The sequence below is a fragment of the Oncorhynchus mykiss genome, chromosome 10 (genome assembly GCF_013265735.2).
Source record: "Oncorhynchus mykiss isolate Arlee chromosome 10, USDA_OmykA_1.1, whole genome shotgun sequence".
Taxonomy (NCBI): domain Eukaryota; kingdom Metazoa; phylum Chordata; class Actinopteri; order Salmoniformes; family Salmonidae; genus Oncorhynchus; species Oncorhynchus mykiss.
In genome coordinates this window covers 67961573-67987216 of record NC_048574.1, presented here as the reverse complement: position 1 = coordinate 67987216, position 25644 = coordinate 67961573, and the positions used below count along the sequence as shown (strand labels likewise).

At 44.5% G+C, this 25644-nt stretch overlaps 1 protein-coding gene across 3 annotated transcripts in view; it reads right to left on the bottom strand.

Moving 5' to 3' along the window:
• LOC110534527 (zinc finger protein 827) overlaps nucleotides 1-23790 on the bottom strand; it is a 105633-nt gene extending 81843 nt beyond the window's left edge. For 2 of the 3 annotated variants that reach the window (XM_036933647.1, XM_036933648.1), the window contains exon 1: nucleotides 23430-23790. In XM_036933647.1, coding sequence (XP_036789542.1) covers nucleotides 23430-23472 — 43 coding nt within the window. In that variant the 5' untranslated portion in view covers nucleotides 23473-23790. The remainder of the gene's footprint in view (nucleotides 1-23429) is intronic. The other variant, XM_036933646.1, reaches the window with a different exon arrangement.
• Nucleotides 23791-25644: the final 1854 nt, after the last annotated feature.

Below are 25644 nucleotides of genomic sequence, written 5' to 3'. Positions count from 1 at the left end.
GCAGTTCGACACATACAACAACACAGAGTTACACATTGAATAAACAAAACATAGTCAATAATACAGTAGAAAAAAGAAAACAAAAAGTCTATATACAGTGAGTGCAAATGAGGTAAGAAAAGGGAGTTAAGGCAATAAATAGGCCATGGTGGCAAAGTAATTACAATATAGCAATTACAAACTTGAATGGTAGATGTGCAGAAGATGAATGTGCAAGTAGAGATGCTGGTGTGCAAATGAGCAAGATAAATAAATAAATAAATAAATACAGTATGGGGATGAGGTAGGTAGATAGATGGGCTGTTTACAGATGGGCTATGTACAGGTGCAGTGATCTGTGAGCTGCTCTGACAGCTGGCGCTTAAAGCTAGTGAGGGGAGGTATGAGTCTCCAGCTTCAGAGATTATTGCAGATCGTTCCAGTCATTTGCAGCAGAGAACTGGAAGGAGAGGCGGCCAAAGGAGGAAGTGGCTTTGGGGGTGACCAGTGAGATATACCTGCTGGAGAGCGTGCTACAGGTGGGTGATGCTATGGTGACCAGTGAGCTAAGATAAGATGGGGCTTTACCAAGCAGAGACTTGTAAATGACCTGGAGCCAGTGGGTTTGGCGACGAGTATGAAGCGAGGGCCAGCCAACGAGAGTGTACAGGTCGCAGTGGTGGGTAGTATATGGGGCTTTGGTGACAAAACGGATGACACTGTGATAGACTGCATCCAGTTTGTTGAGTAGAGTGTTGGAGGCTATTTTCAAAATGACATCGCCGAAGTCGAGGATCGGTAGGATGGTCAGTTTTACGAGGGTAAGTTTGGCAGCATGAGTGAAGGATGCTTTGATGCGATATAGGAAGCCGATTCTAGATTTAATTTTGGATTGGAGATGCTTAATGTGAGCCTGGAAGGAGAATTTACAGTCTAACCAGACACCTAGGTATTTGTAGTTGTCCACGTATTCTAAGTCAGAGACGTCCAGAGTAGTGATGCTGGACGGGCAAGCAGGTGCGGGCAGTGATCGGTTGAATAGCATGCATTTAGTTTTACTTGAATTTAAGAGCAGTTGGAGGCCACGGAAGGAGAGTTGTATGGCATTGAAGCTCGTCTGGAGGTTAGTTAACACAGTGTCCAAGGAGGGGCCAGAAGTATACAGAGTGGTGTCGTCTGCGTAGAGGTGGATCAGAGAATCACCCGCAGCAAAAGCGACATCATTGATGTATACAGAGAAGAGAGTCGGCCCGAGAAATGAACCCTGTGGCACCCCCATAGAGACTGCCAGAGATCTGGACAATAGGCCCTCCGATTTGACACACTGAACTCTGTCTGAGATGTAGTTGGTAAACCAGGCGAGGCAATCATTTGAGTAACCAAGGCTGTCGAATCTGCCAATATGTATGTGGTGATTGACAGAGTCAAAAGCCTTGGCCAGGTCGATGAATACGGCTGCACAGTAATGTCTCTTATCGATGGCAGTTATGATGTCGTTTAGAATCTTGAGCGTGGCTGAGGTGCACCCATGACCAGCTCTGAAACCAGATTGCATAGCGGAGAAGGTACGGTGGGATTCGAAATGGTCGGTAATCTGTTTGTTAACGTGGCTTTCAAAGACCTTAGAAAGACAGGGTAGGATAGATATAGGTCTGTAGCAGTTTGGGTCTAGAGTGTCACCCCCTTTGAAGAGGGGGATGACCGTGGCAGCTTTCCAATCTCAGACGATACGAAAGAGAGGTTGAACAGGCTAGTAATAGGGGTTGCAACAATTTCGGCAGATAATTTTAGAAAGAGAGAGTCCAGATTGTCTATCCCGGCTGATTTGTAGGGGTCCAGATTTTGCAGCTCTTTCATAACATCAGCTATCTGGATTTGGGTAAAGGAGAAATGGTGGGGCTTTGGCGGGTTGCTGTGGAGGGTGCCTGGCAGTTGACCGGGGTAGGGGTAGCCAGGTGGAAAGCATGGCCAGCCGTAGAGAAATAATTATTGAAATTCTCAATTAAAGTGGATTTATCGGTGGTGACAGTGTTTCCTAGCCTCAGAGCAGTGGGCAGCTGGGAGGAGGTGCTCTTATTCTCCATGGACTTTACAGTGTCCCAGAACTTTTTTGAGTTAGTACTACAGGATGCAAATTTCTGTTTGAAAAAGCTAGCCTTAGCTTTCCTAACTGCCTGTGTATATTTGTTCCTAACTTCCCTGAAAAGTTGCATATCACGGGGGCTATTCGATGCCAATGCAGAACGCCACAAGATGTTTTTGTGCTGGTCAAGGGCAGACAGGTCTGGAGTGAACCAAGGACGATATCTATTCCTAGTTCTACATTTTTTGAATGGGGCATGCTTATTAAAGATGGTGAGGAAGGCACTTTTAAAGAATAGCCAGGCATCATCTACTGACGGGAAGAGGTCAATGTCATTCCAGGATATCCCGGCCAGGTCGATTAGAAAGGCCTGCTCGCAGAAGTGTTTTAGGGAGCGTTTGACAGTGATGAGGGGTGGTCGTTTGGTCGCAGACCCATTTCGGATGCATACAATGAGGCAGTGATCGCTGAGATCTTGATTGAAAACAGCTGAGGTGTATTTGGAGGGCGAGGTAGTTAGGATGACATCTATGAGGGTGCCCGTGTTTACGGATTTGGAGTTGTACCTGGTAGGTTCACTTAAATAAAGGTGTAAAAAATAAATAAATAAAAAACAAAATTGGCATTCAAAAATACCGATTTCTGATTGTTATGAAAACTTGAAAATGGCCCTAATTAATCGGCCATTCCGATTAATCGGTCGACCTCTAGTCTCTAGAGACGTTTAAACCAGGTGGGTGATGTCATCGCATATGTAGGAGGTGGAACAACATGGTTGGTTAAGGCATAGTGAGCAGGGCTCTACAGTGAAATAATCACTACAGTAATCACTAACCAGGACATTAATGGACGAGGCATTTCTATATTAGAGAGAGGCATGCGTAGCCAAGTGAACACATGGGTCCAGTGAGTGGTTGGGCTGACTGGGAACATGGCGATTCAGACAGTTAGCAGGCCGATGCTAACACGCTAACTGTTAGTAGGCCGGGGCTAAACAAGCTAGCAGTTAGCAGACCGGGTTAGCAAGCAAACAGTTAGTAGGGGCTAGCAGTTAGCAGACCGGGACAGGCTAGCTAGCAGTTAGCAGACCGGGGCAGGCAAGCTAGCAGTTAGCAGACCGGGGCTAGCAAGTTAGCCTATAGGGGACGTTGCGATGGGGGTAAGTCTGTTTTTGCCTCTTCGTGCGGTGACGTCGATAGACCAGTCGTGGAATTAGTAGGGTTCCAAGTACCTAGGTAGCTAGCAGATTAGCAGAATGGGCCTTCAGTGGACGTCGCGCCTGAGGGGCCTGTTGGAATCCTCGGGCAGATTATGTCGGTATTCCAGTTGTAGAGGATCGGTGGGGTTCCGTGCCCCGTACCGGCAGTAGAAGGGGTCCAGATATTGTAGCCCAGGAGTGAGCTGGGAGATGAGTCTAGCATGGACCAGCCCCAGGCTAGTTGGTGCTAGCTCCAGGACGGAAGCGTTAGCCAGGTGTAGTCAACCCGGGTTGCGGTTAGCCAGCTGTGATGATCCAGATAAAAAGGTTCAGAGTTTGTGGTAGGAATTCAGGGATATGGAGAGAAAAATAGGTCCGGTATGCTCTGGTTTGAAACGCGTTATAGAAACTGGCAAAAACTTTCCCAGCTAAAGGTTAGCTGATGACCGCAAGCTGTGGTTAGCTGGCTGATAGCTGGTAGCTAGTTAGCTAGCTAGCTTCAGTTGAGGTATTCCAGTTCGGAGGTAAATAAAAATACTTTAGGGGGGAAAAAAACAGATCCACACCACATTGGGTGAGACGGGTTGCAGGAGAGTATTTTGAAGTTGAGGTTTAGGAAGAATTTTAAAAAGAACGCAAAGAAAAAGATATATACACATGGGATGAAACAAGACAAAGACGTCTGACTGCTACGCCATCTTGGATTGAGTTGATTGGGCTGATGATGTAGCTGCCAAGTAAGAGGAACATTGCGTCCTGTGATTGTGTAGTCGGTTTATTTACCAGGAAGTGGTCAAGCTATCTATTTTGAGGAAGAAGAATATACAAGTCAAAGAGGGGGACAAGAGAGACACTCATGACAGCTGAAGTACATCACAGCTTATTCCTCATCTTATTGTATACAAGACGAGACAACCCCATGTCAACTGTCTCCGTGTTTAAACATGGCGGTGGGTTATATTTTGGCTGACGTGGTTGTTCCGGACTGTCTGGGGAGCAGTGTTACTGTGCTGGGCCCAGGCAGTCACTGCAGCCAGACAGTGGAGTCAACCAGATTTCAGCCAGCCTCATCAGACACAATGATCCCTGTGCCGGAGGGGGACGCTGGGGGAGGAGGGGTAAGGGGGGGGTTGTTCCGTAGGTCACCAGACCACATGACTTGCATGAGGTTTCGCCTAGCTACCAACAAACACACTGCAACTATTCTGTGACTTAGCCAGGCATACAACATGGCCCCACTGACCTCCAGGCCAGGGCTAGGGTGGAAGGAGGGAGGAAGGCCATTAGCCGATTAAGTCTGGAGTAGAAGCATCAATACTGCCACTACGATGCCAAGAAGCTTTGAGAGGCCTGGAGAGAGAGGCAGAGAGAGAGACCCAGAGAGAGAGAGGCAGAGAGAGAGAGAGACATAAGTAAAAGATGAAGATGGTGGGTTCAAGACCACAGTCAAGTCCACCACTCAGACTGGCTATTTAAATCCAACACAGCTACAGCACAGCTACGGAACTCACCACACAGCCAGCACAGCTTGAGCCACATCTGGGCTATCCCAGCATGCTCTCCTGTGACTAGGAGTGGCTGGCTGCTGTTGGCCTGGGTTAGGGGTTGTACACTGTACGAGGAGGGAAGAGTGGAGAGGTGTAATACGAGGGAGGAGGGGTGAGTGTAGTGAGGAGGCGGAGTGTAGAAAGGAGAAGGAGCCGTGGCGGTAATTAAGTGTCCATGCTGAGCCCTGGCGGGGGTTGCCATGTCCGCGGGCTATGCTAATGAGCGTTCCCTGCAGTCCAGGCTTCTGCCTTATTAGCGTGCGGTACCGGACAATATGGTGGGAGAGACCCTAGCAGCTAGCCCTGTCCACCAGCAGGCTCATGTCGCTGTAAACGACTAGCAGTCAGCCCCCCCCCCCCCTCCCGGAGAGGAAGGTAATTCCATTCACTGGGACTTTCTCTCCATCTACCTCTTCAGTCTTGCCCTCACTCAGTTTGTGTGCGCTTGTGTGTGTGTGTGTGTGTGTGTGTGTGTGTGTGTAAAAAACACACACACTCTCTAAATATAACCAGCTGGTTGTGCCTGAACCGGCGGTCGTAAATTCAAACCCCCATCGCAGGACTTTATACGGGACATCAATATGTTAAGTGCACATTTTTCCCCCCTTTTCTTTTGGGGAAAAGGATGAAATAATTGTGCATCTATCACGATACATCCCACGTTACAAAAGGCACCATGTCACTGACTGACTAGTCAGCTGTTTGTCATAAATCCTCCCAGTCCCAAATGGCACCCTTATTCCCTGTACAGTGCACTGCCTTTATAGTGCACTACATTTGACCAGAGCCCAAGGGGACTGTGAGTGAAAGACTGGTCTGAGATCAGTGATTGAAAGAGATAAAGACGGAGATATTCAGCTCTCAGTGCGGCTCACTGGTCCAGGCTCATATGGACGGCAATGCGTGGGCAAACTCAAGAGGGTTCATGCCCTTTGGAGTTCTGGGAGCACCACCAGGCATTTACCAGTTTAAAAATACAGCACTTAACTAGAACTGTGCTTTTAACAGCCCGAGTTAGAAAGAAGCCCATACTCTAAATCATCTACACCTATAGTAGGCTTATGTCCACACACAACCCATTCTTAAACCACAAACGCACCCATCACCTTTTATCCCATGCCAGTGCCAAAATGGCTACTCCAGTTTCCATTATCTGTCATAGATAACATGGGGGAAGTGGAAACTGGAAAACCCATCATTCATGGTGGCTCAGGAGTTAGCCTAGACCAGGGTTTCCCCAAACGCGGTCCCGGGGCCGCCCCTAGGTACAGGTTTTGGTTGAGAGGTTTGGAAACCCTGATCTAGATCACACTCTCAGCATGGACCGGGATCCGGGGTAGTTGTTAGTCCAAGCTATATAGAGCAACTAGATTCAGCCATGGGCCTACCGCTGTCAAAAAATAATTACAATAATTTGTACACCTCTAATTAACCACAACTAATCCCAAAAAGAGATTGTATTTGAAAATAACAATAATTTCATACCTTTATTAGATACAATCATATACAATTTTTCTATTTGTGGGAATACTTGGAAACAGATTTACTAAATTAAACAATTTTTTGCGGAATTCCTGATGATTTTAGTCTTTTTTATTTATTTTTGTTATTATTTTTTTTACTTTGAGGGGACCCCCCAAAAATATTTTGCGGGCTGGGTTTGTCCCGTGGGCCTCATGTTGCCCCTGCTATACAGTAATGTCTGTGGTTCGGTTCTGTCCGTCGTATTGAAATGTAGCGCAGCATATAACCATCTGTGTACTGTTGGCCTTGGCCCCGGCAGTTTGTGGGTACTTCGGGCCTCGTGCCAGAGGTGAAAGAGGAAGGAGAAGTGTTCTTGGAAGAGAATGAGTCGACTCGAGGCCCCCAGACCTCTGAAATTCCTCAGCGCAGATGGAGCGCCCTTTGCACCCGCGTTTATTTTTCCCGTCCATTTTTAGAATTTCTATTTTTTTTTATGTTACAGAAACAACACATGCCCATAATCTTAGATGTGCCATCAAAGCGCCTCACAGAGTACAAAAAAAACAACCGCCAGGGAGAAACACACACTTTCACTACAGAAATAGGCTACTCAGATCTCACCGAGTGCCTGTAATTGCAATTAACAGGGTATTTCTTAATTTACCATTCAGCCCAGGGCCTAAAATTAACACCCGCCACCTACCATATTTCACTAGCCACGTTGGCGGGTGGTCAGGGCTCCACAGGTCGAGCATTTCACTCACATTTGTGAATAAAAAATAGCATTTTGGCTGGTAAAGAAAAGTGGCTGGTGGACCAAAAAGTACATTTTATACCCTGATTCAGCCTAAACATTACCCTGGTGAACCATAAAAAGTAGCAGTAGTACAACAGTGAAAGCTATAAGACAAGGAGGATACATTATGACGCGTAATACCACGTTTGCATTATTTTCATAATATTGAAAGAGGTCACAAGGACAGTTGATAGGATAAAGTTGTCATAGAAACTACAACCAGTGGATAGCATTGAAGAGAAGTCAGGGCTGTGTTTCCCAAAAGCATCGTAGCACTAGGAAACTAAAATGGACAAAATATGATCTTAGTGCCACGATGCTTTAGGGAAACCCAGCCCAGGTAGGCTACATTGACTAGCCTATACTTTTACTGCCACTTGCATACTTGGTAGATAGCCCATTTTGATATAGGCCAGTCCTGGGTTACTTCTCTCAGGTGAAAACAACCGTTTCAGTGTACTTCAGTCCCAAAGTTGCTTCAGATTTGGCAACCGCCACAAAGCAAAGGCCTATTTCTCCGAGGTTGACGGACAACTAGCTTTTAGATGTAAATCGATGGGAATAATTGTGTCTCGTTACAGCTGTCACAGTGCTAAGAATAATGTCCATAATACACTGACATTCCCTTAGCATCCTCACTATGTCACCAATCATAGGTAGGTACTAGTATGTATGTAGGCTACGTATGTAGATTATAGGAGTACAGTTAGAGCCGTGGCAGTCATGACATTTTGTCAGACGGTTAGACTGTCGGTCTCACGGTAACTGACCGTTAATTACCATAAACACATGTAGTATCTCCAGGCCTCCAGCATACAAGCCGCTGATGAGTGCCTTGGGAACATCCTTTAAAAAGGTCTAATAAATCAATTTAACATACACCATCACAGTAAATCTATTATTTATTTAAGGCAGGTTTAAAGAAACATTATGATATGAAGAAAATGTATTTCAGTAGAGCAGAATATGAGTCGGCCTACCGTATGTTATCTGGCTACGCACCATGCCATAGACTGCAGGCTACTTCAGTTAGCAGGCAATATAGGCTTAGAAGTCCAGTGTCATTATTTTAGATGATGATTTTATGGTAAGAAGAATATCATTTAACTTAGCTGAATACAATAGAAATAATATTTTTCCCCATTCTGGAGCGAGTGCACATATGAAGTGGCTATGTTGAGCATAAAAGTGACCATTTGAAACAGGTCCTATACACTAGATTTACAGTTATTTGGGAACTTTAGTTGTGAATGATACAAACATTAGAATGTCTTAGAAATCAGAACATATATGGGCTGCTATTGATGATTTGAAAAAGTCTCAAAAAAAGCATGCGCTCTGTTCCTTGCCTCAGGTTGCACACACTGTTCTCTCATCAATTGATCATATTTTCACCCAGACTATTCTCAATTTAATCTTGTCTTTACTAATATGTAAAATGTGTTTTGATTTAGAATGGCCTATTATCAAATGGGCAGGAACAGGGGCAGTCGATATGCACTCGAATAGCGAATGGGAGCCGCTTCCCGCAGTTCGTTTTTCCAATCATGCCGGGGAGGCTTCTCCGGTTTCATAGCACAGCTGAGAAATACATATAGTAGCAGCTGGGATCCTCCTCTTTTTAGTGGCAGCTATCAAAACTCTGCTTTCACACGGGACCACATATAGAACACGTCTGGGCTTAGAAGAACACTTATTTATTTGTATTTCTTCATTTAGATTTTTTATGGATTGTGTGTATTTTTTAAAATTATAATTATTATAGCTAGGTATTACTACATTATTGGAGCTAGAAACAAGCATTTCGCTGCACCTGCGATAACATCTGCAAATCTGTGTACGTGACCAATAAACTTTGGATTTTTTCACGCCTCGCATCAACTACTGTTTGAGAAGCAAGCAGCCTCTCTCTGCGTGACATATATAGGCATATGCATAAACTAGTAGGACATTAGGACCTGATGGAGGGACAATAGAGTCCTGAGTACCAGACCATTAGGACCTGATGGAGGGACAATAAAGCTCTGAGTAGCAGGCCAGGCACAACTCCATCATTAAGTTTGCCAATGACAACAGTGGTAGGCCTGATCACTGACGACGACGAGACAGCCTATAAGGAAGAGGTCAGCGACCTGGCCGTGTGGTGCCATGACAACAACCTCTCCATCAACGTGATCAAGACAAAGCAGATGATTGTGGTGACCTATTCCCCCTCAGGAGACTGAAAAGATTTGGCATGGGTCCTCAGATCCTCAAAACGTTCTACAGCTGCACCATCGAGAGCATCTTGACTGGTTGCATCCCTGCCTGGTATGGCAACTGCTCGGCCTCCGACCGCAAGGCACTACAGAGGGTAGTGCGTACGGCCCAGTACATCACTGGGGCCAAGCTTCCTGCAATCCAGGAACGCAACACCAGGCGATTTCAGAGGAAGGCCTAAAAATTGTCAAAGACTCCAGACACCTTAGTCATAGACTGTTCTCTCTGCTACTGCACGGCAAGCGGTACCAGAGCGTCAAGTCTAGGTCCAAGAGGCTTCTAAACAGCTTCTACCCCCAAGCCATAAGACCCCTGAACATCTAATTAAATGGCTACCCAGACTATTTTCACTGCTCCCCCTCCCCCACCCCCCTTTTACATTGCTGCTACTCTCTTGTTTTATCTATGCATAGTCACTTAAATAACTCTACCAACATCTACATATTACCTTAACACCGGTGACCCCGCACATTGACTCTGTACCGGTACCCCCTGTATATAGCCTCGCTATTAGAGGTCAACCGATTATGATTTTTCAATGCCGATACCGATTATTGGAGGACCAAAAAAAGCCAATACCGATTAAATCGGCCAATTATTTTTATTTTTTTGTAATAATGACAATTACAACAATACTGAATAAACACTTATTTTAACTTAATATAATACATCAATAAAATCAATTTAGCCTCAAATAAATAATGAAACATGTTCAATTTGGTTTAAATAATGCAAAAACAAAGTGTTGGAGAAGAAAGTAAAAGTGCAATATGTGCCATGTAAGAAAGCTAATGTTTAAGTTCCTTGCTCAGAACATGAGAACATATGAAAGCTGGTGGTTCCTTTTAACATGAGTCTTCAATATATGCCCAGTTAAGAAGTTTTAGGTTGTAGTTATTATAGGAATTATTGGACTATTTCTCTCTATACCATTTGTATTTTATTAACCTTTGACTATTGGATGTTCTTATAGGCACTTTAGTATTTCCAGTGTAACAGTATAGCTTCTGTCCCTCTCCTCGCTCCTACCTGGGCTCGAACCAGGAACACATCGACAACAGCCACCCTCGAAGCAGCGTTACCCATGCAGAGCAAAGGGAACAACCACTCCAAGTCTCAGAGCGAGTGACGTTTGAAACGCTATTAGAGCGCACCCCGCTAACTAGCTAGCCATTTCACATCGGTTACACCAGCCTCATCTCGGGAGTTGACAGGCTTGAAGTCATAAACAGTGCAATGCTTGAAGCACAACGAAGAGCTGCTGGCAAAACGCACGAAAGTGCTGTTTGAATAAATTCTTACGAGCCTGCTGGTGCCTACCACCGCTCAGTCAGACTGCTCTATCAAATCATAGACTTAATTATAACATAATAACACACAGAAATACGAGCATTAGATATTCCTGTAGTGACACAATTTCACCTGGTTAATATTGTCTGCTAACCTGGATTTCTTTTAGCTAAATATGCAGGTTTATACTTCTGTGTATTGATTTTAAGAAAGGCATGGATGTTTATGGTTAGGTACACATTGGAGCAACGAGAGTCCTTTTTCACCAATGTGCACCGCATCGATTATATGCAACACAGGACACGCTAGATAAACTAGTAATATCATCAACCATGTGTCGTTAACTAGTGATTATGATTGATTGATTGATTAAAGGCTTGTAAGTAAGCATTTCACTGTTGTAGTCGGCGCATGTGACAAATACAATTTGATTTGATTAGCAACCTGATGATCGTTAGTGAGTTGGGTACTACCAACGCACGACCAGAGTGCATAAGAGGAGATTCTCGTGACTCAACGGTTACGTGGAATTTGACTGCGATTATGACTCCCGACTGCCGGTGTGGCGTTAATACGGTCACCGTAACAGCCCTAAGACCAGTTCACTCACTGTGCCAAAAATACAGTAAACCCTAAATTTAGGCTACAGTACGATATTGCTGTAGAGTTCCTATGTACAGTATGTGAACACTTGATTACACTCAAATGTAGGACTATAAATAACTACTAAAGGGGAACCTTGCCAGCATCCATCCCATAAATTTGGTATCATGACTTTGAGGGTAATTTGCCAAGTCTTTCTGTAGTAAAAATGTGTGCCACGACAACACTGTTCCAGAACAGAACAGATACAGCCCTGTTATTAATGGTGAAACAACAGGAGGACTGATGTCAAGAACTAAGAGGTGGCTGTTACTAGTTACCACAGCCACAAAGTCAAGATTAGCTATATAATTTCATGAAAACAAACATGAGCTTTTTGATCTGAATTTAAGGTTAGGGCTAGGCGTAAGGTTAGCAGTGTGGTTAAGGTTAGGTTTAAAATCATATTTTAAGAAGATAAATTGTAGAAATAGGCAGGCTTTAACCATAATTATGACTTTGTGGCTGGTGACGACCCTAAGAGGTGGGCTTACTCTAAGTAGCAATGACGCTAACATAGCTAGCACCACTAGTATGTCACATTCTGGCACACACACTGAGGGGCAGGCTGCCCACTTAGACACAGAGAGGAGTGAGAGAGCAGAGCGCGGTGTGTGTATGGGCCATACGGTATGAGACGGGGGGGGGGGGCACAATGGGGAGGGGGGCGGTCCTCCAGCCAGCCAGCGTAAATCACACTGAGCCCACTGGCACAAGAACACGGTCGACCGGTCCCACTACAGCAGCCAATCACCCCCAGAGAGAGAGAGAGAGAGAGAGAGAGAGAGAGAGAGGGAAAGAGAGAGATGGTGGGTGGTTGTGAGAAAGTGTGTGAGAAAGAGAAAATGTGTGTGTTACTGACTGTGGGTGTAAGAGACAGTGTGAGAGAGAGGCACTATGTGTGTATAAGAGAGAGACTGTGTGTGTGTGTATGAGAGAGCTGGGGAGAGCGAGTGAGCATGGAGTGAAGAGCTGAGCGATAGAGAGCTGGGGGGGGGGGGCGAATGAATAAAAAAAATATGGCTTTTTCTATGGTGGTATTGGGTTGGCAGCAGTTTGGCAGAGGCGCCTGAGGCAGTGCCTGCTTGGATTCTAGCCTGTCACTCAGGACAGGGACACTAATCAGGATTGGTCCCGGTCCCTTCTTCCTCTTCCCTAGGAATAGCAGAGGGGGGGAGCCAGAGCCAGTTTGCGTCCATTAGAAAAAGGGAGAGAGAAAAAAAGAGGGAAGAATCGCAGTGGCACAGCAGGAGAGGCTAACCTTCATTTGCATGCAGGTCCAGGGGAGGAAGAGGTGGGGGGGAGCTGTTTCTGTTTCCAATCTCCATGTTAAAACGCCTGGCCAGGGCAGCCAGTGGGAATGAAGAGGCATTGTTCGCCCGCCGCTGCTCCCCGTCACACCTAGGCTACATCTCAAATGACACCCTATTCCCTACATAGTGAACTTCTTTTGGCCAGGGCCCGTAGGCTATGAAGGGAATTGGATGCCATTTGGAACACAGACCAATAGCCATCTCGCCTTTTCTCGCTTGCAAGGTATAAAAGACATGTCCTGCGTGGCAGATAATGTCGATCTCAAATCCTGACCTGAAATCTATACAGACCAGACATTGATGTACGTCTGTTGTTTGTCTTGTGTGCACTGCATCCATATCCATCCAGCCTTTTCTGGTTCCGTCCACATCTGTCATAACCAGGTTGTGACCTGAAAGCTGCAGCATTCAAAGCCTTGTCGTTGTCTTTCACCCGTGAGAGAGGCCGTTCTCTGCGGCATAACGATCGCTATGACAACCATCACTTAAGCCCTCTGGGTACAGTGGGTTGGAGCGGTCTTGTTTCTGAAGACCTCATCACTGACTGGGAGGGTCATCAAGGTCAATCCACTGGCTCTCACAAGAGATGCTACATGAGAACAACAAAATGTACTTCCGCCAAAAAAGGATCAGGCGGTTCCTGGCCAAAGGACCAGAAGGAGAGGAAAAAGAAGAGGGAGGAATTGCTGGGATGCTTCCTTTGGCCCAGAGTTGACGAACACAAAGTCTGGCTGTGCGTGCCAAATTAGGTTTTTAAGCATTTTTTTTCCCAGGGAGGATTTGTCGCTAATCTAGAAAACCTTCTGGTAGGAAGTGTCAATACATCTGGTGCTGACCACTCCCCGTAGAGTGCAGGGATTAATGACCTAGGCTGTGTCCCAAATGGCACCCTATTCCCTATATAGTGCACTACCTTGGACTAGGACCCATGTAGGGAATAGGGTGGCATTTGCGGATGCAGCCCTAGCAATCTGAACCAACAACTGACTGACTTGTCCATTGAGAACACACAGGTAATTCGGGAACAGAAAGAGGCAATCACATACAGATCAGTCCAACTAAACCCTGTTCATTATCAACTCACCAAAAGGTTTTTAGGAGCTATCCTGAGTTCCAGATTTTTTGGGGGCATTTGTCTCCATTTTGTTGATGACGAGATATCTGGCTAATTAGAATGTCTGAGCCGTCATGATGAGTGATACTCGTCTAGTACTAGACGTCCAATAATGCACTCATCTCATTACCGCGATGAGGACGAATCAGACGGCAAAATGCCCTTGTTTAGACAACAATGGGACAACGCTAAAGAACCTGAGCCTCTCTACCTCAAGGTCACAGCGGTTCACTCAGAAGACGTGGTGAAGTCATCATCTGCATTGTGCCAAATGGAAGGGCATTCTCCACACGTGGCATCCACAGAATCATCAGCGCCAGGTACTCACCTGCGTTTCAGCGTCATAAATAACCTCCACTCGCCACTGACAATGGCTTTCACAGAGATGACTTCACGTTAATGAATTTAACTTATCTGGTCTGGAGTGGTGCTTTGTTGTAACACAGCCAAACGCTTCCACTCTCTCTGGATGTGATATATTGTTTCCCTTGAGAGCCTTACATACCATGTGGTTCCACTGCATCTGCCTGGCCTGACTGCCTCGGTCCCTCTGTCCTGCCTCGTTCGTTCCTGGCACTTTGAATCTCCCCGCGGCAATGAAACGGCCCCAATCAAGGCCCCAAAACCCCCCACAAAGCAGCCAGACACAGCTGTTAGCCTGGCTAGTTAAATGCATTAGTGTGGCAGACTCGCTCTTCGCTGCTCAACCTAACTGTACATTACAGTGTTGTGGAAGGAGGTACTGACTAGGCTGGGGCATTATACCATACATACTATATCCCGGGTAATTGGAAAAAGCTACGGGATGGTTTTTCAATACCGTCAAAATGGCTTCTTTGAAGTTTAAAAATAAATGTGAATATTTGTAGCTACTTTTTAAGTTAAAAAACACCTGTGTTCAAATACGTTAGGAGTGCAATACATTAGGAGAAAAAGCAGATTGTGTTCTGTGTTATGAAGCTTACCATAGTTCCCCAGAACAGTTCAGCCTGTCATGTGTTTGTAAATAGCACAACGGGAGAAAGTGGGAGCTGGTGAGTCCATAGCGTTTGAGATCTATCGGCGAGTCTCTGGTCGTGTCTACACTTGACACTTACATTTGACTTCTGCTATCAGAATACGAAGATCGCATTGAATAGATGAGTCTAGACTAGAGGTGGACCGATTAATCGGAATGGCCGATTAATTAGAGCCGATTTCAAGTTTTCATAACAATCGGAAATCTGTATTTTTTTTATATATATTTTTTTTATAACCTTAATTAACTAGGCAAGTCAGTTATGAACACATTCTAAGTTTCAATGACGGCCTAGGAATGGTGGGTTAACTGCCTTGTTCAGGGGCAGAACGACAGATTTCCACCTTGTCAGCTCGGGGGATCTAACCTTGCAACCTTACAGTTAACTCGTCCAACGCAATAACGACTTGCCTCTCTCTCGTTGCACTCCACAAGGAGACTGCCTGTGACGCGAATGCAGTAAGCCAAGGTAAGTTGCTAGCTAGCATTAAACTTATCTTATAAAAACAATCAATCATAATCACTAGTTAGCTACACATGGTTGATGATATTACTAGATATTATCTAGCGTGTCCTGCGTTGCATATAATCTGACTGAGCATACAAGCATACAAGTATCTAAGTATCTGACTGAGCGGTGGTAGGCAGAAGCAAGCGCCTAAACATTTATTCAAACAGCCAGCAGCTCTTCGTTGTGCGTCAAGCATTGCGCTGTTTATGACTTCAAGCCTATCAACTCCCGAGATGAGGCTGGTGTAACCGAAGTGAAATGGCTAGCTAGTTAGCGCGCGCTAATAGCGTTTCAAACGTCACTCACTCTGAACCTTCTAGTAGTTGTTCCCCTTGCTCTGCATGGGTAACGCTGCTTCGATGATGGCTGTTGTCATTGTTTTGCTGGTTCGAGCTCAGGGAAGAGCGAGGAGAGGGACGGAAGCTATACTGTTACACTGGCAATACTAAAGTGCCTATAAGAACATCCGATTGTCAAAGGTTAATGAAATACAAATGGTATAGAGAGAAATAGTCCAATAATTCCTATAATAACTACAACCTAAAACTTCTTACCTGGGAATATTGAAGACTCATGTTAAAAGGAACCACCAGCTTTCATATGTTCTTATGTTCTGAGCAAGGAACTTAAACGTTAGCTTTTTTACATAGCACATATTGCACTTTTACTTTCTTCTCCAACACTTTGTTTTTGCATTATTTAAACCAAATTGAACATGTTTCATTATTTACTTGAGGCTAAATTGATTTTATTGATGTATTATATTAAGTTAAAATAAGTGTTCATTCAGTATTGTTGTAATTGTCATTATTACAAATTAAAAATTTAAAATATTTTAAAATATATATATATATATATATATACAAAAAAATATATATATATTTTTTTTTTAATCGGCCGATTAATCGGTATAGGCTTTTTGGTCCGCCAATAATCGGTATTGAAAAATCATAATCGGTCGACCTCTAGTCTAGACACACAAAAGTGTCTTTGTGGTGTGATTGTGTTCAGATCTGTCTGACTACTTCAGGAGGTGGTCAGGGCTGCATTGTGTGTGGATTTCTCCTCAGTCTGGACACAGTCAGGCTACCGAAAGCGCATACAGCGGGCGACGTCATCAACACTTCTTCCACAAGTCTCCAGAAAACTTGTGTTTTGGGACCGTGAGGGACCTTTTCATAATAAACATAGGAGGAAACGCGTGGAACGTGTTTGCTGGACTCAAATGCTAGCCAGCTAATCTTCAGATTTTTTTTTTTGTTTGGCTAGAGTTATGCTAATCCGTTTGCAATCTCTTCAGCGTTGCTTGCTGGCTAGCTACAGAGGTTAGCTGGCTAGTTAGCTACAGTAGTAAGCTACTGCCATGAGTTGTTGCGATATCATATTTAGCCTATTCCACCATTTCTAGAATGCATACTGGCATTTGAATATAGCACGGGAAAAGGGAATCTGGACACACTGTGGACACATTTAAATGTAGGTGTAGACGCATGACGTGTTCGGAATTCCATGATCAGAACTCTATGATCAGAATACTAAAGCTGCACGAACTGTCAAGTCTAGACACGGTCTCTGTTGTGTGGCGCACATGAGGTGAGGAAGTTACGCTTGAATGCAATTCACTACCAAATGTTTGCCATCAGATACCTTATAACGGCTTTCTGCCGTGTTGGAGAAGTCCAAGATTTCTTGGTGAGTTATCTGTTCCAGCTGCTATTTTTTCCCTGTGCTTCCTAGTAGTTTTTTTCTCCTCCCCTCTGCTTTCTGTACACATGCTGCTCTTCCTTCAAATAAGCATGCATCACAACTTTTTCATTTGCACAATTTCTCTTGTTCAGTTTCACTTGTACCCACTCAACAAAAATGACATTTGGTAGCGTGCTTGTACAACTTTACGAGCTGAATTTGCCTGTCTTTGCAATTAGTTTGTCCATTTTCGCTTGTTAGCATTCAGTTAAAAGTGTCTATGGGACTTTGATATTACTTGTGCTAATTCTGGAGCATTCTGGTAATAGATGCGCAACGGGCATTTTTGCGTTTTTAGCGCCCCCTTGTGTGCTATGCAGTCATACCGTAAATCCCAGTATGATGGTATGAAAATCTGGATACTGCCTAAGCCTAGTACTGACTTCCAGACCAGAGAGGACAGAGTTTGCCTGGCTGCTGCTGCCAAAGGCTAACAAGAGCCTGGCAAGTGTGGGGGCCTCCTTGCCTCTCTTCCACCCACACAGGAAGTGAGGTCATGACATTAGCACTCCGCCGTGCTAGAGTGCTCTCCGCCAGGGCGACAAGATCAGCGTGTTGGACGAGAGCCATTTTAAGCCCCCCTAACAACAACATACATCAAGACAGTAGAGCTACATAAAATTACCATGTATTTCAAACCTGGCAACATAGAGAGTGGAGTGCAGTTATTTGGTTATACAGGGCAACCAAGACTGGCCCCTTGGCAAGGGCCATCAAACGCAGTGACCGAATCAGTATCCACTATCTAAACTAAAAAGGCCTCACCACCAAAGGAAAGAAAAATCTATGCCAACCTAAGCAAAAACCCTCCTCTGATTTCACGCACCAGTTAGACGCGTACCACATGCTCCGAAATATCCCCACGCCTACAGCTATGGCTTTCTTCTCAGAGACAATTGAGGAGACCTCTCTAATTCTCTGCGATGTCATTTCCATCTCTCTTTTAAGAGTGAAATGAGCCTCGATAATAAATCACATCCCTGTTTAGAAGCAGAGGCAGCAGTCTGGCACGACTGGCCGACTAGAGCTTCCTGCTCCCCAGACCTCCCTCCTCTCTCTCGTTCTCTATATCTCTACATCCCTCACGCCTGTTAAAGGCCTGTCCTGCAGGGCCCTAGATGCACTTTGTGTGGTACAACAGAGAAAACCGCCCAAAGCTCTTAGCAGCTTCCCCACCACCACCAGTACTCTTCCTCTCTCTTCCCCTCTGTCTTTCCCAGCTGCACCAGCGAGCTGTTCGCAGTTCCTTATGAACTGCGGCCAACTGAGTGCCTGTGCTACTCCTGTGAGATTGGTATTACTCAGTGCCGGGGCTACGTCCTAGCCAAAGGGCTGCTCTCCGAAGCTGTACATCTCCCTGTTGTGGCTTGTCAACATGGAGAAAATCGTTACCAAGGCTAAGGCACTTCCATTCCACACAGAGGAGTAGGAAGGGGGGTGGTTGACTGAGACCAGGTAGGTACTGTGTGGAACAGATTGCTGGTAACTTTGTGATATATTTTTAGGCCTCCTAGTGGACATGGAGCTTTCATTTGTTCTGTTAAATTAGGTCAATGTAAAATACAGAGGCCACGCTGAAGATGTCGTTTGAAAGAGACCAGATCAAGTGTCATGGCCGACAATCAGATGGGGAAGTCATCCCTGGATCTTTGTCAAGAAAACGCTCTAATTAAGCCTAACTGAATAAGTATTATGGGGGAAGGCAATGGACATCCATAAATAATTACTTTAGGAGATTTGCATATTATGCTTCCCTGAGTCCCTTTTGTTGGGCATAAAGAAATCCTACCTTAAATTACCTGCTTAGACCTATAGTGAGTTTGACACTTGATGAAAAGTGTCCAAAACAGAGTTAATTACTCACAAGTAGGCACCTGAAGTTTTTGTGAAGCGAGTTGCTTATCAGACATGTTTTTGTAATTACTCAGGGCATTGGAAATTAAACGAAGTGTCACCTCATTGACAACCTTGATTCAAAAGAGCATTCTGGATGAATTGGAGGGATTCTCAGTGGATGCTAGGCTTTGGCGATATACCATATATACCGGTACACCGGGATATTTTTAAATACCGCCGAATGATTTTCAATACCTCATAAAAAAATATGAATATATATTTTTTTTAATGTTTGAGGGTTGGGGGATGCATGCTACGCCACTGTTTATATGGGTAAGTTACATATGCACTGAACAAAAATATTAACGCGTAATGTTTTGGTCCCATGTTCATGAGCTGAAATAAAAATCATAGAAAAGTTCCGTGTGCACAAAAAGCTTATTTCTCTCAAATGTTGTGCAAAAATTTGTTTACATCCCTGTTAGTGAGAATTTCTCCTTTCCCAAGATAATCCATCCACCTGACATATCAAGAAGCTGGTTAAACAACATGATCATTACACAGGTGCACCTTGTGCGGGGGACAATAAAATACAACTTTAAAATGTGCAGTTTTGTCATACAACACCATGCCACGGATGTCTCACATTTTGTGGGAGCGTGCAATTGGAATGCTGACTGCAGGAATGGCCACCAGAGCTGTTGCTAGAGAATTGAATGTTAATTTGCTCTACCATAAACTGCCTATATATTTTGACTCGGTAACGGTTGGTACAGAAACGGTATGACAGTATGAAAATCTGCATACCGCCCAACCGTAGTGGGTGCCCATTGGAATGCAGGCCTTGGTATTGCCAGACAGCCTACCTGTTTGATGCAGAAAGCAACAACACATTTTAAATGTGTATTGATCAAACCCCAGAAGCTTCTCTGGAACCAGGCCCATTATAAAGTTAACTTACCCCAACAACTTTCATTTAAGATCAACCGCTGTAGCGGCCTCCCAATTACTATCCATTCAAGTCTCCATCAAGTCACGGAGAGACTGAATGGGGCCAGTTTTAGTCCTACCCACTGAATCTGAATGGTGTTGAACGCGGCGGGTCTCAAACTCCCCTCTATGTAAGCGTATGCTGAAGGAGGCATCCCACCACCTTCCCCCTGCCCTTTAATTCATTTCTAAGTGAAAGCCTGTGTATCATTATTCGCTTCAGCTCCAGCCGGCAGACACCGCGGTCCATGAGAGCCCGCGCCCCGTCAAGTTGAGGGGTGGTGGGGGGTTGAAAGTGGCGGAGGGGGATTCTTGGCAGAAATTCCCCACAAATTTGATGCCAAGAGCAAAATGGAAACCTCCCCTCATTTTCCTTTCCCCTTAATCCAATGTTTTCAAGCCCCGGCCCCGCCAAGGTCATTATAATCATAGAAAGTGGAAGGGCGCCAGTGACCCGCCATTACAGTAAGGTACAGAACCACCCAGCCATTGGCTGGTGGTGAGGAGGAAGGGAGAAGAGCACTCGGTCGGTCAGGTAGAGGCAGGGGCTAAAATCCCTCCATTTCAAATGCAGATAACCTGAGGAACCAGCAGAGGAGGAGACAGGGAGAGGAGAAAATGTCTCCCTCTCTCGCTCTCCCAATGCCCCTGACCTTTTGCCATTCATGATCGGGTATCTCTCTCTCATTTATTTTTAGCTTACAATTCGTATCCATATCTTGAGTTTAAGCCTACTTCAACATTTATTCGGGAGATAGGTCCTATAGCCTAAAGCTAATTCAGAATGATTGCCGAAATGATCAAGAGTAGAGAGAGGTTTTAGAAGTAATATTTGGTGACATAACACAAGTATGACCAATGACCTAGAAACCTCTGGGCCTGAAAGAATGCTGCTTGCGTTGACAATATTTCAAAACCGACCTCCAGCATAATCTACACGTTTAAAAAAGGTACTACTTTTACATGTAAAAATCTCTATGCTTTATCCATGTGATCATTTTACCGTCAATATTTACAGTAAGTAATCGGCAACATAGATAATCATGGGCGTACCAAAATCATAAAGAGTGGCCGTTTTCATTGTGGCGCCAAAGGTCATGTTTACTTGTCTGAGTGAGGGCGCTGCACTGTACTGTGACCTCCATGGCCAGCTTGTGAGTATGTGTACGTGTGTGTGCCCTCTCTCACATGCCATGTATGCTAATATACACAGCATGACACTTGGCCTGCACAGAGCAAAGCAGAGTACACAACCCCAAATATCTAGACCTGCATGTGTCTGGGCTAAGATAAAGCACCTTTAGTAGTTTAAAGGCAATGTGTAATCGTGCTCTTTTCACCACAGGGCCTCAGTACAGATGCAGACATCTGAACTTCAATGTTGTGCTTGTTCCTGGCACGTGACCAATCGGTGTAGGTGTTGTTAGCTGAACAATGAAAACAGACAGACAGTCGGCCAATGAGGTGAAGTGGCACTGACTTCCAGTCAGTGTGGGAGGAAAACCTATACAGAATAAATAAAGGTTGTCCTGTATCAGTTTTGTGATTGAATGGAGAAGTAAAATATTGGCCACAACTTATTAAAGAGAAAAGGATTTCTCTTTGTTATTATATGAAATCCTGTAATTGATGCATACAGTAGGCTGTAACATGTCTATAACATTACTTAATCCAGGGGTGTCAAACTCATTCCATGGAAGGCCTAGTGTCTGCTGGTTTTTGGTTTTTCCTTTCAGTGAAGACCTAGTCAACCAGGTGAGGGGAGTTCCTTACTAATCAGTGACCTTAATTCCTTAATCAAGTACAAGGGAGGAGCGAAAACCCGCAGACACTCGGCCCGCCATGAAATGAGTTTTACATGTGACCTAACCCATATAATAGAACTAAATAGTTGGAGCCCCAGGGTACTGTATGGTGCGTCAGTCAGTGAAGGCTGGTGGAAGGAGATATAGGAGGACGGGCTCATTGTAATGGCTGCAATGGAATAAATAGAATGGTCAAACGTGGTTTCCCTATTTATTCCACTGCAGCCATTACAATGAGCCCGTCCTCCTATATCTCCTCCCACCAGCCTCCACTGATGTCATTATACGCTACAGAGCATGACCTGCTCCGTCCACTCCAGCGGCGTTTCTAGGTACGTACATTCGCCGTCAGTAACATGTGAGTGAGAGCTTACTGTCCAAATACCACTCTCTCATCCAGCCAACCCACGCAATTTCTCTAGTTCAACTCTGGGTCAAACACCTGAGCGCTGTATCAGTGGATGAGGAGACAACGGTCTTATTTTTGGGGATGTTTTATGACTCTGGGACTGGATATGTGGATGTTTGTAGTAGCCTAAATACTCACACGTGGAAAGAGGTCACGAATAGCTCACACTATGGCACTACAAAGGCTAATTTGATATTTACTGCACTGTTTTCACATTTTGTATACTTTATACAACAAAGTATATAAATCCTCTTTTGATCACAGCTAGTAATAGCACTGAACAGTAGCATTGTTTGACATTTAAGAAAGACTACACTGTGTCATTATGGTACATTCATTAAGTCATCATTGATTTATGAGATTAATTACATTTGCATACCAATATAACTCATTAAGCCATGTTCTTGCGCAGGTCTTCAGGACATTGCACTACAGCAGGGGAAATTGCCACACTAAGCCAATTCCTCTGATCATTTTATCCACACATTCTACCTAGAAGTCATCCTCTAGCGGCCGAATTGTGTCACTGCAGCTTTTCATTATTGGACTGATAAAAGCACAATCTAAACATCCAAGCTACACAGGGTCAAATGAACAATATATATACCAAAATCGCACATTCTGATGTACATTCGGAGTAACGACATGACGAGAAATGGGGAAAGTGTCATTTCGCGTCTCTAGCCCGCGTTATTGATCGTAGTCTGTCTGCAATGAATGGTTGCAAAGGGAAGGAGAAAAAAAACTGAACTTCAGGTGACCGACCATGGCTTTGACATAGCCTGCATGCAGACAAGAACCTCGCTGAACTGGGCGGAAGAAAATGCCTCTGCTTCAAAAAAATATATAATCTCCAGACTTTCAAGAACTCGACGTAAAAACAGAGCGAGCGCCTACCGAGGGAACCAATACACCCGTTTTGAGTGGTGAGAGAGAAAGTTAGACGTTTATATTAACCGAAATTTGAAGTTAGCTACCGAGCGTTGCTAGATAGCGCTATTACTAGGAACACTGAGGTACGGTTAGCCCCGAGTCTGGCTTGTCTGATCCGACTGACCCTTCATTTTATTGCGGCCAGATTCTCAGATCCTCCCCTTTCTCCCCCGAAAGAGACTCGCTCGCACGGACAGATAAACGAAAACGCTCAGACATTATACCATATACAACCGATACACAAGCTATCTGACCGCAACCTTTAGGGGAAAGGGGACCTTTATCGATTATACTCGATTAAAGCCACGTACAGCTCATGCACTCGCTGGTTAGCTAACGTTACTCATCGCCAACAACATGGCTGCCTTGCTCAGACCTAAAAAAAGGAGAAATAACCTACGCCGTGTCTTTGTCTGTTTCACCTCTTTAACCCTAAACTACTGCGCAAAACACACGAAGACCCATTAAAATTGCACAAAACCAGCAAACGACTTACGTGAAGGCAGGCGTTTGGGTTGCTCCTGCTTCCTCCTTGGCATTTTCCCCCTTTTTGTCACATTCTCCTCCTTGTTTTAGGGATAAGAAGAAAAAAGGTTTTTTCCCATTGAGATTGTAGGCGAGAGTGATGGCAGGGACTGTATACCTGTCTTGTCCTCGCGGTTTAAAGTGTATTGTTGGGTATAGGACCACAGGAGGAGGAGGGTTCTGTGCTGTTGTTGTTGCCGTGTCTTGACTATGGCTGCTCTCTGTAAGTGTGTCTCCGAGCCCCTAACTAACACTAATGCAGGGATCAGAGGGCAGCAACAGCAGAGCAGACACACACACGCTCACACACACTAGCTCGCACACACGCTCTAGAGGAGCTCGCCCGCGATAGCAGGGTAGAAACAGACAAGGTGCCCCCAAGCTTACAGGGTGTATTGCTGACTGCAAAACCCCTACATATTTTTTTTTAACATGTATTTGATAACTTCTATAAATAATAAATATGGCAAATATACTGAAATACTGTATCAATACAGTATTTTCCATATTGATTGCATTTAATTTTGTATTTATTTTACACATACATTATAAATATATTTTCCAAAATGTGAAATATACATTTCCTGAATTGATGAAATTATGGATTGAATAGTAATTCAGAAGCCCAATGGAAAGCCCCAGTTTTCCCAAATAAATAATTATGATTAATTTGCATGAAACATACATTTGAAATGAACCCTTTCATGTTCACACTTGCATAACCCCCATATTCATTAGGCTACAGATGCACACATTTCATTTCTTGCTAATGTTTAAAAATGTTTCAATGCCGTATGTCACATGAACTGTAAGTAACTGCTGCTATCACTTCCCCTGGTCTCAACAATAGTGTAACTCTCCTCTGTGGGGGAAAAAAAGAATTAGCTAAAGTAGAAAACAACACTTTATTGCATTTCCACATTGTGTTTTGTGTCACACTGTACATGTAACAGCAATGGCGTTTACCTAAGAGTTGAGTTCACCCCCAACTTATCCCTCTGTAAATCACGTCATCTAAATTACTGCATGTTTTACCCTTCACTTGTTGCATTTCCACGTTGGGTCATGTCATATACATTTAATAACAACGTTAAAAATGGAAATCTCCATTCCTCTCCCTCGCGGTGGTGGCGTTGGGTTGAGTTTTTCACAGCGCAGCCTGTCCCGTCTCTCTTCCTGCTGCTGGGCTCCTGCAGGCTGTGTTCACTTGGCCCGGCACATTCTTTCACACCTCTCAGTGTGTGAGGAGAGCTGTGTCTTCATCCCTCCATCCCTCCATCCCTTGCCACCTCCTCCCTCTGAGAGAATAGTCCTAAATGGCACCCTATTCCCTATTGAGTGCACTACTTTTGACCAGAGCCAATAGGGCTCATATGGCTCTGGTCAAAAAGTAGTGCACTCTATAGGAAACAGAGTGCCATTTGAGATGCAGATTATGAGAGGCGCAGGAGGCTCGTTACCGTGGCAATTAGCAGAAGCCCAAATTAGCCCTCCTGGCTGGACTGCCTGTATCATGTCCACAGGTGACACGGCCACTTTGCATTTTTCTAATTAGGAAAGAGCATAACATGATTAAAATGTCTATTATCTATCATAAAGGTCCAGAGAGAAGCTGGACAAGTCCTAGTCAAGTAACAGTAATCAGTAGACATATGTAGAGAACACATGCGAGTCATATGACCACATTAGAAGTACAAGAAAGAGGCCTAAGGAATGAGTATATTCTATTGTGAATTTTTATTTTGTAAAAATCTTTTTTATTGTCAAATACACCGGATAAGTGCGGTGAAATGTGTTGTTTTACAGGGTCAGCCTTGGTAGTACGGTCACACCTGAAGCAAATTAGGGTTAAGTGCCTTGCTCAAGGGCACATCGGCAGATTTCTCACCTTTTCACCTCGGGTATTCAAACCTTTCCGTTGCTAGCTCAAACGCTCTAACTGCTAGGCTACCTGCCGCCCTATCTGCCATGCAGTGTATGTATAGGCCGAACGTCACATATGGAAACGTGTGTTATTGTATAAAGGTTCTGTTGAGAAAATCCAAGGTTAGTGAGAAATCACAGTACATAGTGCATGTGCATGGCAGTAGGTTGAACTCTGGTGTACCTCCAGCCTCTCCACTCCTGTGTTGTGTTGAAAGGGACTAAACCATAGGGTGTCTGACACCAGTACAGGCGCAGGCATG